General features: G+C 38.5%; 1 protein-coding gene across 7 annotated transcripts in view; it reads right to left on the reverse strand.

Annotated features, from left to right (window-relative positions):
- Positions 1 to 17,091, reverse strand: part of UBN2 (ubinuclein 2) — an 88,405-nt gene that overhangs the window by 16,758 nt on the left and 54,556 nt on the right. For 6 of the 7 annotated variants that reach the window (XM_067042048.1, XM_059074853.2, XM_059074854.2 and 3 more), the window contains 4 exons: positions 13,358 to 14,908; positions 7,119 to 7,350; positions 6,601 to 6,690; positions 3,179 to 3,646 (listed from right to left, as the gene is read on the reverse strand). In XM_067042048.1, coding sequence (XP_066898149.1) covers positions 3,597 to 3,646; positions 6,601 to 6,690; positions 7,119 to 7,350; positions 13,358 to 14,908 — 1,923 coding nt within the window. In that variant the 3' untranslated portion in view covers positions 3,179 to 3,596. Of the gene's footprint in view, positions 1 to 3,178; positions 3,647 to 6,600; positions 6,691 to 7,118; positions 7,351 to 13,357; positions 14,909 to 17,091 lie in introns of those variants that run through there. The other variant, XM_067042050.1, reaches the window with a different exon arrangement.

The raw sequence follows: 17,091 nt of genomic DNA on the forward strand, positions 1-17,091 counted from the left end.
AAATCCATTTCAGAAAATGTCTTGAACCAAGTAGAGGTGGAAGGGGGTGTGGCAGAGGGCAACGAGAGGAGAAAGATTAGAGGTGTCTGCCCTTTCCAAACCTGGGTAGTAAACAATTTAGATCTGCTTTGGGAAAAAAAAAAAAAATCCTGGGTTAAAAATCTTTTCAGATAAGTTGTTTTCAAACAGGTGTCAAACCCACAGCATTCAAACATGTGTGTACCCGGTTCTTCCTCCTACCTGGGTGGTATGATAAACCCTTTTCAGGTTCTCTGATATTAAACAATGTAATTTGGGCTAACAGCATCCATCAAAGGGGTGGTAGGCATGAAAGAATGTACTAACACAATCCTCTGATTCCCTCAATATCAAGATTTTGTGACTTCAGATTAACCTCACTTCTTTCCCCCACACTTAATTTCTTCAGGCTGCTTTAAAATCATGATTTCTTTTACCCACTGATCTCAGAAGCATATGAGAAAGAATGATAATCGACTTATCATTAAATTATTGCTTACATCTATTGTGGAGGCTCTGAATGAGCCTGACACTTTGCTCTCAGTCTCCAACTGAGGCTCAGCACTGCCATCTCTGGAGACAGCTCCGCTGACCATTCGTTATTGCTCGTGAATACTGAGGATTAACTTGTATGTACAGTAACAGCTTATACATCAGTGAAGGCAATTTAAAATACAAGACAGTTGAAAACAGCTTACTTTTCCTGAATCAAGAATCCCGCTGAATGGGACATAATTGTGTGCTGATTACTTTTACATTGGGATGTTGCTAATGCTCTACAGAAATACACATTGCTCTACATCCTTTCCAAATTACTCACCATTTTAAAAAATAACATAATTTGACTTTCAAGTGCAAAAATAGAATATGAGTCACAAGCCTCTGTGCTAAAAAATAACCGATTTGTATGTATGATTTTAGTAAGACAAACTGTAAAAATAGGTGACTGTACAGTATGGACACCATTTTCAATGTTATGGCCTAGAAAAGAAAGAGGTATTTACATGTAGTAACCCTTTGAGCATACTTTTTAAGAAATATAAGGATGTTGGTTTCACTTGTACAACATAAAAGGGTAGTCTTGATTGGAGTGGGTTACGGTAGTGAAACTGTGGTGCAGTGACACAGAATCAAGACCAAAGAGAAAAGAACAGCATCTCCACGTATGAGAACTCCTCAGAGCCAAGGGCCTTCAGTTCTTTTTCCTGGTTAGTTATAAACGATACTGGGGGAAGAACTGATAATCCTGTTCTTCTCTAATGAAGACAGAGTCATCAGGGATCTTCACATGGCATGATTCAGAGTCGATGGATTTAAGAAATTAAAGTTGTTGCTCCTCAACTGAAAGTCCTAATGAACTTCTATATAGATACATGTATGTGTACAGATAGACACATACAGAAGAATACATGCGCAACCGTCCTCAGGAAGAGAGATTAATGTGCATTCTGACTTCTCTCCTGGCATGGGAAGTAAAACAAAGGCAGCTTCCCAAAGGAAAATTCCTATAGATTAGCAAAGACTTCTTTTTTCTAAATTGAATAAAAGCAAGAGGTATGCTACACTGGAACAACTCAAGAATTGGGTGAGTTTCCCTAGTTAAAAAAAACCCAACAAACTTTAATCAAACATACTCAATTCAAGTCAAACCTATCTGCACCATCCCAATATCCTTCCAAAATATCCACCAGGGTTGATACAACATTCTTATTTGCTTTACCGGTAAACTAAATTCTTAGAGGCAAGTAATTATATCAATGATTCCTTTGAAATAATCCTTTCCTCTTACTGTAACAAGTTCTTAGAACTAAAGTTTTCAGTTATTAACTTTTTTTTTTTTTTTTTTTTTTTTGCTATAACCAAGCCAATGTGACTCTGAAGTCAAAATATAGGCTTACAGATCTAAAGAGATCTGTGCTAATTTACTCACAGTCCTAAAGCTATGTGGAACTTCTGCTCATGAAAGTAAAAAAAGAGCCTGGTTAATACCCTTATCTGAGTAAACGTAACAGGATGATTTGTAATGAAAACATATGCAAGGAATCTTGCTACTACCAATCTGATGCTGGTTTTTTTAGGTTAGTCTGTCGTTGTTAATGGATCAAGCTTACACTATTCTTGAGTACAGTTTGAGAACATTCAGAAGCCTAAATAGGAAGAAAAAAGAGAGACTAGAACAACGATGAGGTGAAAAAAAACCCAAACAAAATGTATCCAAACATAACCATAAATTTCTCCCTTAACGTCCTTTGCTGAATATGCTATTTGCATGAGGAAGCTATAATAACGGAGTCTTACTATCTGCAGGTTTAGTCACATATCAATACTCTGAGTAAATATTAGTAAAGCTTTAAAATCCCAAATGCTCCAAATCAATTTCACTACACTGGATATAGGGAGTAAAAATACACTATGATTGTTATAAAAATAATCCCCTGTACACATAATGATCCTAATTTAATTCTTCCCTTTAAAATACCATCTTCAAAATTCCAAAAAAAATACATATATGCCATTTGAATGACCAATGAAGAAGCATTGTAATGCACACTTATACCTGTTTATATCAATAGTTAATAATCACCTGAAACACCACTAGCTACAAGAACAGAAAGAGACGTTGTGAACCTGAGGTGATGTTGGGGGAAATTTACAGTTCATACTGGCAGGCCTGCAAAGGCTAAGTGGACCAAAGCCACAGCCCTATATCAAAGATCCCCATTTCTCAAGAGGAAAATGTGAACACAGTCACGTTTTAACATCAAGAGTGGAAATAAGAATTAACCAGTCAATACCAGATGCACAAATCACCTGAAGAAGAGAGTTAAGTACCTGCTTCTGAATGGAAGATGTAATTGACCCTTTTACAAAAAGGGAACATCTAAGTTTTGTCTGTTAAGAGCAACGGGCTCAATTTTTTGACTTAAAAATGTAATACATATCACTGTGCTAAAATGACTTTCCTGAAGCATCTTTAGTCCACTGGTTTACAGAGGAGTTGCTACACACTGGAGAAGATTCAAGTTTGCTCAGGATTCTTGAGGGTACATGATTTATACTCAGCTACGGTCTGTATCAGACATAGGGTCATTAACCTTTTTTGTGGCAGATTTGCTGCACAGTCCACCCAGACACGATCATTACTCCTGACAAACTGGCCTAATTTCAGATATATTGTCTTTTATTATGCAATTATGTCTACAAGTGTTCAGATCCAACCCCCAGGATGGATGGAGTTTACCCAAATCCTCGATTTCCTTCTTCCTCCCCCGGGAAAAATCAAATCTGTATTTCTGTGGGTTTGACAACTGAGTCTCTTTCAAGTCAGTTAATATGGTAACTTTGTCTTTCTTTAGAAGAGACCAAAGGTCACTAACTTTGCACAAAAGCATTTCTTCCTCCTGCACCTGGCTTTACTCAAGTAATGTTTTCTTTTCTTTTTCCTCCTCACCACAGTGCTTGGGACGAGAGAATGTAAACATCGACAGAACAGCAGCCCTACGACCACATGAGTACTTTTCCATCAGGTAGATTCCATCAGCCAGCCGAGTGTGTCATCCCCTTTGCTTGCTGGGAAGTCACTGAGATTTCCGTGGTAATTTAGTGTCCCCTTTACTTTGGCCTCCATCTGAGAAAAGAGATGTTTAATTGGTATGGGTCAGCATGTAATAAAAAATAAAAACAAAGCAAAAAGAACAATTAACTTTTAATTTTCACGTGGAGGATGACATTGCTAAAAAGATAACCTTTAGTACCTAACATGTTACAGCATTAGAGAGGTTGAGGACATGAAGGAGATAAAAACGCAACAAGAATGATCCTCTTATCTCAAACGACTATGGTTTAATCGGTTTTCAGTGTCCTACAAATACTATTTCAACAAGTATTTATTATCTACCTCACTGTGAACTGTGTCAAATGCTGTGAGGATTATAAAGAAACATAAAAGACATAATCCCCCTCCTTCCAGGGACCTAACACATTTTTTGATTCCTTTAGAAGACAAGGTCAATTTCATTTTCTTGCAAGTGAGATTAAATTTCCTGCCATGACACAGCATTTAATAACTCTCAATTATATATGTAAATGATTGGACCACACTGGTAGTGAAAACTCCAGCTGAGTCTTTGTTTTAGGCCTAACCTGGCAAAAGTTGTCAAAGGTAGGAAAGTTTGCTACTGGAAACAATGGTTTCTTAGTTTTACATATGGCTATGTAACTTTTACTGGGAAAATGTTGATCACTCTACTTAAACTGGACACGAGTAGGGCCCAGTGACCTCGAGAGACAGCAGAATATAGAGAAAATCTCTAGTAGATCATTCATTGTCTTAGCAAGGCAAATTAAGCCCCCACCAGGCCTGAGAGAAAAAGAGGGAGGCACAAGGGCAGAAATGCACAGGTGTGAAGGAACAAATGATTGCATTCAGTAACAATCTTGAGGCTGGAGGAGACCACAAAAGTCACAATGCTAAGTTCACTCGTGTGAAACCTAAATTACTCGGGTGAAACATAAGCAAAACAAAAAAACTGCCTCCACTGAAGAAAAGATGTATCAATGAAACAAGACAATTATTTCAAAAGCTGTATAAACAGAATACTATTAAAATGAACTTGGTGACAACATCTAAGGAATTGACTTTTCCATTTATAATGAGGTATTATACCCTTGCATTTGTAGACAGAAATGATTTGACTTGAGGCATAATTAAATTCATAAAATGGCAGAGTGGGATTTTGCTCAAAGAAGCTTTGGTTAATTACCAAAATAAAATACTCATATTAACTGGACTGTGAAATTCTTTAGACCAGGGTTTGGCAACTATGGCCCGTAGGCCAAATATGGTCTGCCACCTCTTTTTATGAATAAAGTTTTATTGGAACCCAGCCACACTCATGCTACATATTGTCTATGACTCTTTTCCTACTGCAATGGCAGAGTGGAGTAGTTGTGGTAGACTATGTGGACTGCAAAGCCTAAATTATTTACTATTTGCAGCTTTATAGGAAAAGTTTACTGACCCCAGTCTTTAGATAAGGTCAGAAAATTAACATTAACGGAGCTCTTACTATGCACCAGGTACCATGCTAGAAGCTTTAAATAAATATTTTTGTTAAATTCTCATAAGAAGCCTATTAAAAACATCTTGTTGTCCCCAGTTTACAAGCAAGGGAAGTGAAGGTCAAACAAGTTAGACTTGCTCAAAGTGGCAGTCCTAGAATTCAAAAATCCCAGCCTGATTCTCAAATTTAGTGTCTCATACTTTAAAATGTGTTTACAATGAAAAATTATAAACTTTTAAATTTCAATTACTTGGAAAACACCACCAGTCTTATTTCCTTTCTCCCTCTGGAACAGTGGTGCTGGCCAGAAAACAAGATAATATACCTACGCCTGGAATATTGGGGTCATGTTGAACCACAAGAATCCCGTGTGTCTAATTCCTTGCAGGTTTCTACTGGTCTGCCCTCAAATATACAGCTCTAAGCCGGACTCATCCCACCAAGCTGTCGTCAATACCCAGGTTGGAACTGCCTTAGTCACAGGGCAATTTTCCTTAAGCATTTAAACCTAATCAAGAAGCCCAGGAAGATGAGGACTGTTGACACTTGTGCCTACTTTGTGGTCCCCCATTTGCACAACTGTGGTTTTGTATTCATTCTCTAAAGGGGGAAGTCTGGGGCAGCTTACCACTTAGGTGTTTTAGAGGATTAATTACAACCTATTGCCTCAAGATTATTCTAAAGCTCCCATTTCCACATTGTGGTTAACTGTGAACTTGTTCAACAATAATTTTAAATGCAGTGGCCAAAAAGAATAGTGAGGCCCCAGTCAACTTCCAAAGTTAAGAGAGCAGCCGAGCGGCTCAAAGATCCTGAAAATGGCCTTCAGGACAGTATCATCGTTCTACGGGGGTCAAGTGCTGGTGAGGGCAAGAATCTGGAGGCCAGTGTTGTGTCCAGTGTCCACTATCCAATTTCAGATTTCAGAGCGAACTAGTTGGGCTGCAAATATATAACGTGTACAGTTTAAAATCACGTTAATCACAGCTAAGAGGCAGAGACGTTTAATAGTTAAGAATACAGGCCATGGAGTCAGACTTCCTGGGTTTGTATCTCAGATTAAACACTTACTACCCTATCATCTTGGGCGAGTTGCTTACCTCTGATTCAGTTTCCTGATCTGTAAAATGCGGATTGTTACCTCATTCACAGGTTTGTTGTAAGGATTAAATTAGCTAACACATGTAAGTAGTCACAAGACTGTCACTTAGGAAGCTTTCAATAAAGGTCAACTATGATTAATTACTGGACATGACTTCTGTACACTGTTGTATGAATCCTATTCTTTGTCATCATTTCCATATAACAAACACAGAGGCTCTCTGCAAATGTAATAAAAGATCTCCTTTACCTATTTCCTTTCTGTAAGGTGTCTGTTGCCAATAAGGATTCAGTCACATGAAAATTAGTTTTTCCAATCTTTGTCATTCCCTTGCATGGTTTTCAGAAAAGACTTAAAATATACATTTGTAAATTTGTATAAATAATAAAGAGAGGAAGAAACAGGTGGCTTTCTTACCATTAAATGTTTGCTGTAAATGTGTAGGCAGAGGTGAGTGGGGAAGTGTTGCTGCATGCTGAGCTCCTGGCTGTAAACCCTTTAGTAAATCTGAGAGGAAAACAGACTTGTCAGTAATCTTCTTAAAACTAAGATTTGAGCCCTCTTAGATAAAAAATGAAAATAGTTTATCTAATGCAAGCACAGACCTCAACTTCTTAAACTAGAGCACATAAAAAAATATTTACATGTATAAATATAAATGTGTATGCAAATGACCCAGCAAATCTGACTCCCTCTTATAAATTTCATTAAGATAGAAATGTGGAATAGATAGTTCACTTAGAAACTATAAAAAAATTTCAGAGTCCAGTAATTTGACTTATTTTATATATATAGATGAAATAAACTACATTTCTTTTAAAAAAATTCTATAATTTTCACTAACTCCAACTGGACGACTCTTAATTAGTATAAATTTGTGAAGTTTCCTGTTCTATCAAACTAGGTAGCCAAGTAAATAAAAGAGCCGCACTTACTCTGAGTTAGGCTATGGTGGAAAGCGGCTGAGGTAGATCCCGAGGTGGCTGTCACTCCAGCTGTGTCCGTTCCAAAGCCAAGTAGCTCCAAGGGAAACTGGAAGGGCATGGTCACTGGAACAAGGCCACCCAGCATCCCAAAAGGAGTCACATTTTGATTTGTTACAGACAAAGGTGATGTCATGAGAGTCAGAGGTGAGGCATTAGCCAATAATGATGCTCCTGCTGTGGACTGCAGAAACCAGGGGTCAAAATACATAAGAAATCAAGTCTTTAACCTGAATTGATTTATTTTACTTAATATCCTCATGGACACGAGACTATGTCTTACATCTGTTCTAACAGAAACTTTGGGAGACAGAAATGAAGACTGAAGCATAAATTACATTTCAAAGAGTGACTAATATTGGCTTTGGAAATACTTCTACTCAACTCTTTCTCACCAGTTTGGATTTCTTAACTGTTACTGCAATGCCTATATTAACACCCATTCACTCTCTTAATCGACTCATTTCTAACCTTAGATTTCCATTTTTGCTCTTAGCCCCTAGATCTGACACTGGTAATTAATTCCATATAATTTCAATTGGGTCTCTGAAAATGCTCTGTAATTTTACTGTTTGTCTTACAATCTTTTCCGACACAATCCCTGCAGCTGCTGTTCTAGACTATTACTCTCTCAGATCCTCCAACTTTCATCGTAACAGCCATCCTGTGTCCTCCTCATCATTAGCCTTACCTGCCTCTTCCTCAGAAGCTGAACACCTGACCTATGCCATGAATCCCACCCATGCAGAACTTTCTGTGACAAATGTCAAGCACTGCACCTTTTCCATATTTCCTCTGCCTTCGCAAATACAGAGTCCTCTTACGTTGTTTTACAACCATGCTGTGAAGCCTGGCTCTTCCCCAACCCCTCGCAAAAACCTGACTTATGTATCTTCCTTTTATTACCAAACTTGCTGAATGACAGCCTCCTTTTTCCACATTACCTAGCCTCTCCTTAACCCCTGAAAGAGGTTTCCAATTCCACTACTTTTTTGAACTTAGACTCCTCAGGCAAAAGGTAAATTAGAGAGTTTTTGACACTCCCCGACCTGGGCTTTGAGGCCATGTTTATGTTTAGAAATAAGCTAGCACTGATGAGTTTTCAATGACAAATTACTTAAATATACTCTATTAAGCTAATTTAATTCTTCGAACACTTTTCTATAAAGCAATTAAATAATTTTTTCCCATTTTGACTCTTTTTATGTGTACTTATCAACAAAGATTATAATCAAAATTTCTCAGTATCAGACATTATCTACTATAGTTTCTACAATTCTGTAGCCTTATTTTATCAACTCAAAATTTCTGCAGTAAAAAACTTTACAGTTCTAAATTTGGTCAAGAAAACGGAATTCTCTGAATAGTTGTTAATCAATAATAAGCATTAGTTATGGTCAGTTTCACTTTGTATGTTGATTATTTCTACCAGTAAATATTATTAATTAAGGGCTAATCATTTTATTTCTTAATGTATGAGAACAAGGTAGGTGATTTTCCCAAGCAAAAATGGCACAATACATCATATATTTATATACTTAATGGTCCACACCACTGCTGAACAAAAAAAAAGAACATCCTCCAAAAGCCTTCTATTCTGGTTTTTCCCACTAGTTCTCCAATAGCCTTCCCTTATCTCCTGTATTTATCTCTCAGATTTATACCTATAGTTCTGACCTCTCATCTCAGTTTCAATCCTGTTTAGCTAACGGTTTAGTGAAGAATTCCACTTGGATATCTAACACTTGCCAACTTGGCATGTCCAGAATTGAACTCATCATCTGCTACAATCACTTCTTTCTCGTATATGTTAAATGCTAGGATCAGTAGTTTCATTCTTTCCCACTACTCTGGCTTGAAACCTTAGTTTTTAAGCATCATGAAATGAAGAACAAGATGAGCTCGCGGTCAACATGATATCTTTTTTTTTTTTTTTTTAATTGCAACTTCCTCCCACACTTAAGTACAGATCTTTATCACTTTACACTTGGACTTGACTATTTTTCTTACTTGCCAGTCTTTCCCCTCTACTGTGCCCACCATGATATACAAAATGGGTGATTTAGGAAAGAATTACTAAGTTAGAAACAACAATGTTTCTGAAGCAAAAAAAGGATCCAGCATCAACTTAAGCATTAACAAGGGTTCTTTCTTCTTTTTGATCGTAATTCTATTTTCGTCTCAGGATAATATGGGGAACACACTCCAAGGCCATGTGCCCCAAGTGGAGCCCCCTAGTGAGGAACATGAAACACTGCTAATAAGGAGAACTCTTCTATGCTTTTCTGGAGGAGGCTAATGGAAGCATGAAAACTGACAGAAGATGCAAATTAGGGCAACTTCCACAATTAAGTAACGTGTATTAGCAATAAAAAATGGCACCATGCCATAACTATCTAACATTCTGTACTTTAAAAAACCTTCCATAACCACTTTTGTTTATAAAGCTAAAGTGAAACACCAGATTATCTAAATGTTATATGGGCATTTATAAGTTTTTCTCTCATAGAAGGTGGAGACCTTTCAAAGGTGGGATATCCCACTGTTGATATCATTTGGAAGCACACAGGAGAAGCTGTCAACACGAAGTAGGCAAATAGTTCGGGATAATGCCCCATAATCAAAAATATTTTCCATGACCTCCACATTTCATTCACAGGGGAAAATATGAACGGGCACCTTGCTCTTCCTGTGGTGGGCATTACATTTTTCTTTTAACAACGTGTTTCATTTTGGTGAGTACATCTGCCCCCCATTCTAACAACACCCAGAGTGATCTTTTGAAATATAAATCAGACCATACCACGCCCCTCCAACAGCTTCCCCCTGAACAGAAGTAAAAGCTCAAGCCCTTATTGTAGCCCACAAGGCCCTCCATCACATGGTTTGGAGTTGACCTTTGATCTCCTTACCTCCCCATCCTTCCCTACAGTCTAGCCACGCAGGCCTGCACGTTATCAGGCTCTTTCCTATCTCAGTGTCTTCACATCTACCATCCCCCTCTTGCCTGGGCTGTTCGCTCTTCTCTCCAAATGGCTGGCTCCTGCTCATTCAACTCTCAGCTCTAATGTTGCCTCGTCAAAGAGGCCTTCTCCGTCTCCCTTAACCACGTTAGTAGCAATCACACTTTATCATATTACTCTGTTTTATTTTATTTTTTTAGCGCTTAAAGTATTTTTAGATACTTGTGTTTTGCTTATCTTCCTGCCTAGAATATACGCCCCATGAGAGGGATCTTGATTCACCCCATTTCCCCAGCACCTAGAAGAGTGCCTGGCACACATTGAACACTTAGTAAACATTTGCTTAGTGAATTATTTTGGGAATTATAAAGTGGCAAAGACAGGATTCACAGAAAATCAATAAGGTGAAGGGCAAGAAAGAACAGGAAAGCCTTGAGTGGAAAGTTAATACAAAGCAGGTAGAGACAATAATGTGAACCCAGGAAGACTTTAACTTTTGTTAACCTCAGGACCTGTCATTTTCACATCTGCAAACAGCTAAAGATGTCTTTCAGAAAGGAGTGGAATAGTTTATAGGCATAGATAGGAAATCTGTCTTTAGTGTTGGCCAGCTAGAAGGATAGGATCTAGAGGCCACAAGGTAGCTGATAAGACTTCAGTGAGATGCTATGTTAAAAAAAAGAACCTTAGGTTGACCAAAAGTTAGAAATAACCTTATTCAATTACTGATCTTTTCCTCAGTCAAACCAGTAAGAAAGACAAAAAGGATCCGATAATGAAGGCAGGAACACTAAGGTCTCCAAATCATAAAGCCATTTCGGAGAGGAAGAAAACCAGGGAGGAAGGAGTTGTATTTTAGAAACACAAATTTTGCCATGTAGTTTCCCTGCCAACAAACCAACTGGTAAACAACAAACCAAGTTGTTCTTCAGGGATAAATGATCAAATATAGGAAGGTTTCCAGGAAAAAAAAAAGAACTGATACATTCTGGAGATGACAAAAGATAGAGGGAGATTTAACTTTAAATTCAAAGAAAACAGAGCAAGTGGGAAAAAAGCAATTTTTAACTACGGGAAAAAAGTCCAAAATTTATAATTGAAACCACAGTTAATGACACTAGCTCAATAGAGACAATATTTTACATAGTCACAGATTTAACCAAAAGTTGCAATTTTAGTCTTTGAAGAAAATGGGAAAGGTAAAAGTGAGCTAAAAGCCTTATTTACCACAATGAGAAGCTGAAAGATAATATTAAAATTAATAGTCTTCCATTCATTCTTATTTTTAAAAAACACAAGAGAAAAAGCTAAGAGAGTTAAAAGTAGTTGACACTAGGAAGGAGGCTCTGGGGCAGGGAACTGCCGTTTCAGTTATAATCCTCTCACATATTCCTGTGATCAAATTAAAGATTGATTTCAAAAACAGTCAACATTTTAATAAAGATAATAAAACAGGAAAGTGGACTAACTCCTAGACCTTAGTTATAACTTAAATTTTAACATATAATCCCTAATCGGTTTTTTTTCTTATTTCTGATAAAAGCAAAATCATACAGATAAAACATCTATTTATCTTACATTTCAGTTAATGAAGTATCAGTTAATTGAATTTTGTTCTATATTAGAATTCTAGAATTCATTCATTCCTAAGCCTACTTTAGTAAAGGCAGAGTGATGATTTGGGTTTTAAGTGTGTATCGAATACCAACACTTAGCTTGTACTGAATAGCAGGGAACCTCTACAAACACCAAGGGGAAACATATTTCATTAGATGCTCCTATTCCACATAAATAAGAGGCAGTACAAAGTTAGAGCACTTTCTTAGACAACAGAACTTCAGAAATCAGTAAGTCATATTTTCAAAGAATAACTGAGACTCTAAGAAATAACATCATAAAATGTTATATTTTTTTAAAGCTTCTTATGAAACAGAATATTATGTAAAATCCACTTTCTTGAAGAGTCTAAAAAAGTTATCAGGAAAATATCAACACTGGTGGGATGATGGGTGGCTTTTATTTTCTTTTTTTCTGAATTTTACCTACTGTGAACATGGATTATGTTTCAGGGGAAGGGGAAAAAGAAGTTAAAGAAACCAAATCAGTAAAGTGAAGGACAAATGTGAGAAAGCCTCAGAATACAAAGAAGTGGCAGATAGATGAAAACAATAACAGAGAAGATGATATGAAAGTCAGAGAGATGGAATATATGAGTGATAAAGAGTTCTCAAAAAACCTAGGCGAATGCATCAGAAAACATAATCAGACCCATAAAAGAATAAAATATTCTTGAGCTGAAAAAATGGGCAGGTCTGAGATGGAAAGATGTTACCATTTTTCTAGGTACACAATTAATGAAAACTAGATAAACCTAGCCATTATCTGGGAACACTCGATTTTCAAGAAACAAGAGAAAATACGATTAGCATTTAGGCAGAGAAAACACATTACTTATAAGGGAACAAAAAGTCAGAATTGCCTCATACTTTTTTATAACCTTAATTAGTAAGTAAGGATCAGTGGAGCAGTATTTACAAAATTTGGAGTGAGACAGTTAGTGACCCAAGCAGTCTTTATCAACTCAAGTGTGGCAGCACAGAAATTATCAGGTATGAAAGAGCTAAAGTAAAACAGCTTTCACATTAGCCTTCTTGAAAAGATTCCTTGAATTAGGTACTCCTGCTAAATGAGAGATAAATTTAAATTAAAAACTCACAAATGGGGAAAGTGTGGTATAAATGGATTACTGACACTAACTTGACAGAGAATTATATATGAATAACTGTAAAATTTGTGCAAAATAAAAATTTTATTTGAGAAGACAAATGGTTAGAGGAAAAAATGATATGAATGTATAAATTTTATTAAATAAAAAATTATGAAAGCTGGCAGGAGAAAGGGGACTAGGATGGGGAAAAGAAGAGACATGGCAAGATATGTTAAAATCATAAGTGACTATTTTGTTCTGGACTTTGATAAGGTACAGTTTTAAATATGCATTCTAGTTGTGTTTTCTAAAAATTTGGAAAGTAAGCATGTAATAAAAAAAAAATCCACATCCCAACAAAAATGTCATTCCCAGGTGTCTCCATCACTGTGATGTCAACATCCATAAGTTGTAAGTCATCATAAACAACTGATGATATTGTAATAAAGTCACTAAATTGACTCACAAGAGAAATCACACCATCTTACACTGTATCACGTGAATGTATCTAACATACATACCTGCACACTGGCTGTTACCACTGACGACCCTGAGGCAGAGGATGGTCTATGTGGAGTAGACAACGGTTTAGTAGCACCCTGTGTTCCACTTCCTGTTCCCCCAGATAGACTAGTCCTATGCGCTCCGCTTGAGTTAAGGTTGCTACCTCTGCTGGCCGGTACATTCACTGCAAGTCCACTCAAGCTGTTCTTGCCGACAGTTCCAGTGGACGATGAGTTTGTTAGCTTTGGAGGGGCCTGAAGGTTTTTTGTAGACGGAAGGCCTGAAGTGCGATTAGAGGGCAGTAAATTCAAGGTGGGAGACTGTCTGCTGATGTTTATTCCACTGGGCTGTTTATGGACTGGGTTGTTACTGCTCGAGTGGCTACCCTGGGCCACTAGTGCATTTGGACTGGAAGAACTTGGGGATACAGCAGGTTTGGGAGTCGGGTTGGATTTAGAAATAAGTTTAGTTGATACTGAAGGCTTAGCTGACTGAGAGGGCTTGGGTGAGGCAGAAGGCTTAGGTGAGGGCAAGGGTTTAGGAGACGTGGCAGGTTTCGGAGACGCGGCAAGTTTTGGGGATGCAGCCATTGAGAAGGGAGATTTGAAACCTTGCGTGGACATTTGTGACACCATCGCCTTGGCTAAATAGTTACTGGAGGTAGTGGTGCTAGGTACTGTCCTAGAGACCAGGGAGTGGGACCCTTGAGAACCATTTCCAGGCTGGGGAGTAGATAAGGGAAGGCGGTACATAAGTGGCTTATCTGAAGACTTAATAAGTGGGGATGAACAGGAAAGTTGGGGGTTATTACTTAATTTCACCACTGGATTGGTCTGTGATTTACTAATAGTTGCTTGTAATGGAGACACATAGTTCTGTTGGACAGCTGAATGCTGGTGCACCTTTGTTACTTGTGTTAACGAAGAAGCGTCTTGGGCCTCTGATGTTCCCAGAGCGTGAGAGGAGGCAGCAACTTGGGCTTGGGAAGAAGAGGAGACATGGGTCTGTGAAGAGGAAGAAGCATGAATCTGGCTTGACCTCTGTAGTCCTTGTTGAAGCAGCCTGGCTGGCAAAGGTTCTAAGGAAACTTTAGGGTTCTGAATCGAGGAACCAGCAATAAGGCCTGAAGAGATGCCAGTATGAGCTAAATCCTGGGGTTTCTTTGGTACTGGCCCTGTGTGGCCAGCAATAAGACTTGATGAATGTGCGGTCTGAGTAGAATCTAGTTTTTTGGGAGTAGCCAGTGGCAGTTTACTCATGATACTTGCTAATTTTTCCTCTCTCAGTCCTGGACGAGGTTTTGCAGTTGGCATACTTATCCTTGAGCCAGCTGGAGGGCCCTTGTTCCCGTTGTTGATAACAGCTAAAGCTTCAGAAACAAGATCCAGTGCAGGTGGATGAAAAGAAAGTTCTTCATCTAGTGAGTCATCAAGGCAGATCGTCTCCTGGGCTGGTGTAGAGCTTGAACTGGTGGAGGCCACAGCAGATGTGCTAGAGCTCGTTGAAGGGCCACCAACTGAAGCCACCAAGGATGCAGGAGTTTTCTGGTCCTTTTTTGGACTACACTCCTAGCACAAACAGCATTATGTTGGAAAAAACAAAAACGATTAATCAAAAATTACTAAGTAAAAAAAAAAAAATACTAAGTATTAGATTTTAAAGGACAAAGGAATTCTCATTAATTAAAATTCTACTAGAAATCTTATTTAGAGACTGTAACAACCCAAATAATTTTCCAGAGGGTAGAGCTCCTAAATGAACTGTCCTCAAAAGCCAAAGTATCTGATGTATTGAACACAGCTGCCACATCTTAGTAAGCCATTCTAAGAAGGCTTAAAACCAAGCCAAAGGAACATTCATATACTAGGACTATTACTAATGAAACCTCCTCTCCCCTCACCCACCTCTATCAGATCTTCAGATACTATTCCGAATCCATTTGTTCAGAGACTATTTTCTTTTTATCCTCCTTATACCTAGGAGAACTTCTGCCTTTATCTTTTTTATTTGTATTTTTTAAATTTTTTGGCCGCACCGTGCAGCATGCGGGATCTTAGTTCCTCGACCAGGGACTGATCCCGAGCCACCTGCAGTGGAAGTGCAGAGTCTTAACCGCTGGACCGCCAGAGAAGCCCCTCTGCCTTTATCTTAAGATTCTACCCAGGGACTTCCCTGGTGGTGCGGTGGTTAGGAATCTGCCTGCCAATGCAGGGGACATGCGTTTGAGCCCTGGTCTGGAAGGATCCCACATGCCAGGGAGCAACTAAGTCCGTGCGCCACAACTCCTGAGCCTGCGCTCTAGAGCCCACGAGCCACAACTACTGAGCCCGTGTGCCACAGCTACTGAAGCCTACAAGCCTACAGCCCGTGCTCCGCAACAAGAGAAGCCACCGCAATGAGAATCCCGCACACCGCGACAAAAAGTAGCCCCCACTCGCCGCAACTAGAAAAAGCCTGCACACAGCAATAAAGACCCAACGCAGCCAAAAATTAAAAAAATAAATAATAAAAACAAATTAATTATATAAAAAAAGATTTTACCCATCTCGTATAGTATGGTTTGCTACGATACTGGCCCTCACTCTCTGCTTCCTTGCATTTTGGCCTCTTTGTACGCCTGTCCTTACAGCTACGCATAGGCAGTACATAGGGAAACTGGTACATCAAACTGGCAGAAGACTCAATTCAAGCACACTTAAATTACCTTTTCTATTCATTATGGTAGAAGTCATTTGTAATTTATTCCACATATATTCACTATGAGCAAGGCAGCACTATGCTAAGAAAGCAAGAGTATTAGGAAGTAAAACTTGGAATACCTACGAGAGAATATTTTGTTTTATCAAAAAAATTAACTTTCTTAAAATTCAAGGAAGAGATACGAGAATTAGGGCACAGTTTAAAATACTCAAAGAGCAAAAGAATTTAAAAAGTATCTTTCTCTTAAGAAAAATATAAAGTACATGACTCATTTTATATTTAAGATTAAGAAGATATAAAACTACATAAAAATCTTTTCAAAGTTTCTTCAATTAGTTTCTTAAAAACAGACAAATCCAAATAAACCCAAATCCTTATATTATACATTAATTTACACCATGACAGCACTTACTCTAACTACAGTGGGGAAAGCATGGAGAGAAAGGGTCTTTACCACCTACTTTCTAAGGTATTACAGTAAATAAGAATGATTCTTATTTCTGTTAAGAATGCCACTACGCTCTTTCTTAGCAATTTCTCTAAACTTCTATTCTAAAAAGCTGTGATTGAAAACCTCAATACCTTTTTTTTTTTTTTTTTTGCAGTACGTGGGCCTCTCACTGTTGTGGCCTCTCCCATTGCGGAGCACAGGGTCCAAACACGCAGGCTCAGCAGCCATGGCTCATGGGCCCAGCCGCTCCGCGGCATGTGGGATCTTCCCAGACCGGGGCACGAACCCGTGTCCCCTGCATCCGCAGGCGGACTCTCAACCACTGTGCCACCAAGGAAGCCCAAAAAAGCTCAATACCTTTTAGAAGTCTGTAGCGTAACTACATTAAGGTCAAAATTGTCTGCTAAAATGAACAGGTAATGCAAATGAGACACGACTGCACTGACATGCCATCCAATTGCAAGATTAGTGAAAACTGCATTACTATAAAAAGTACAGGGCTTCCCTGGTGGCGCAGTGGTTGAGAGTCCGCCTGCTGATGCAGGGGACAAGTGTTCGTGCCCCGGTCCAGGAGGAGCAGCTGGGCCCGTGAGCCATGGC

This window comes from Kogia breviceps, chromosome 9, assembly GCF_026419965.1.
Source record: "Kogia breviceps isolate mKogBre1 chromosome 9, mKogBre1 haplotype 1, whole genome shotgun sequence".
Lineage (NCBI taxonomy): Eukaryota > Metazoa > Chordata > Mammalia > Artiodactyla > Physeteridae > Kogia > Kogia breviceps.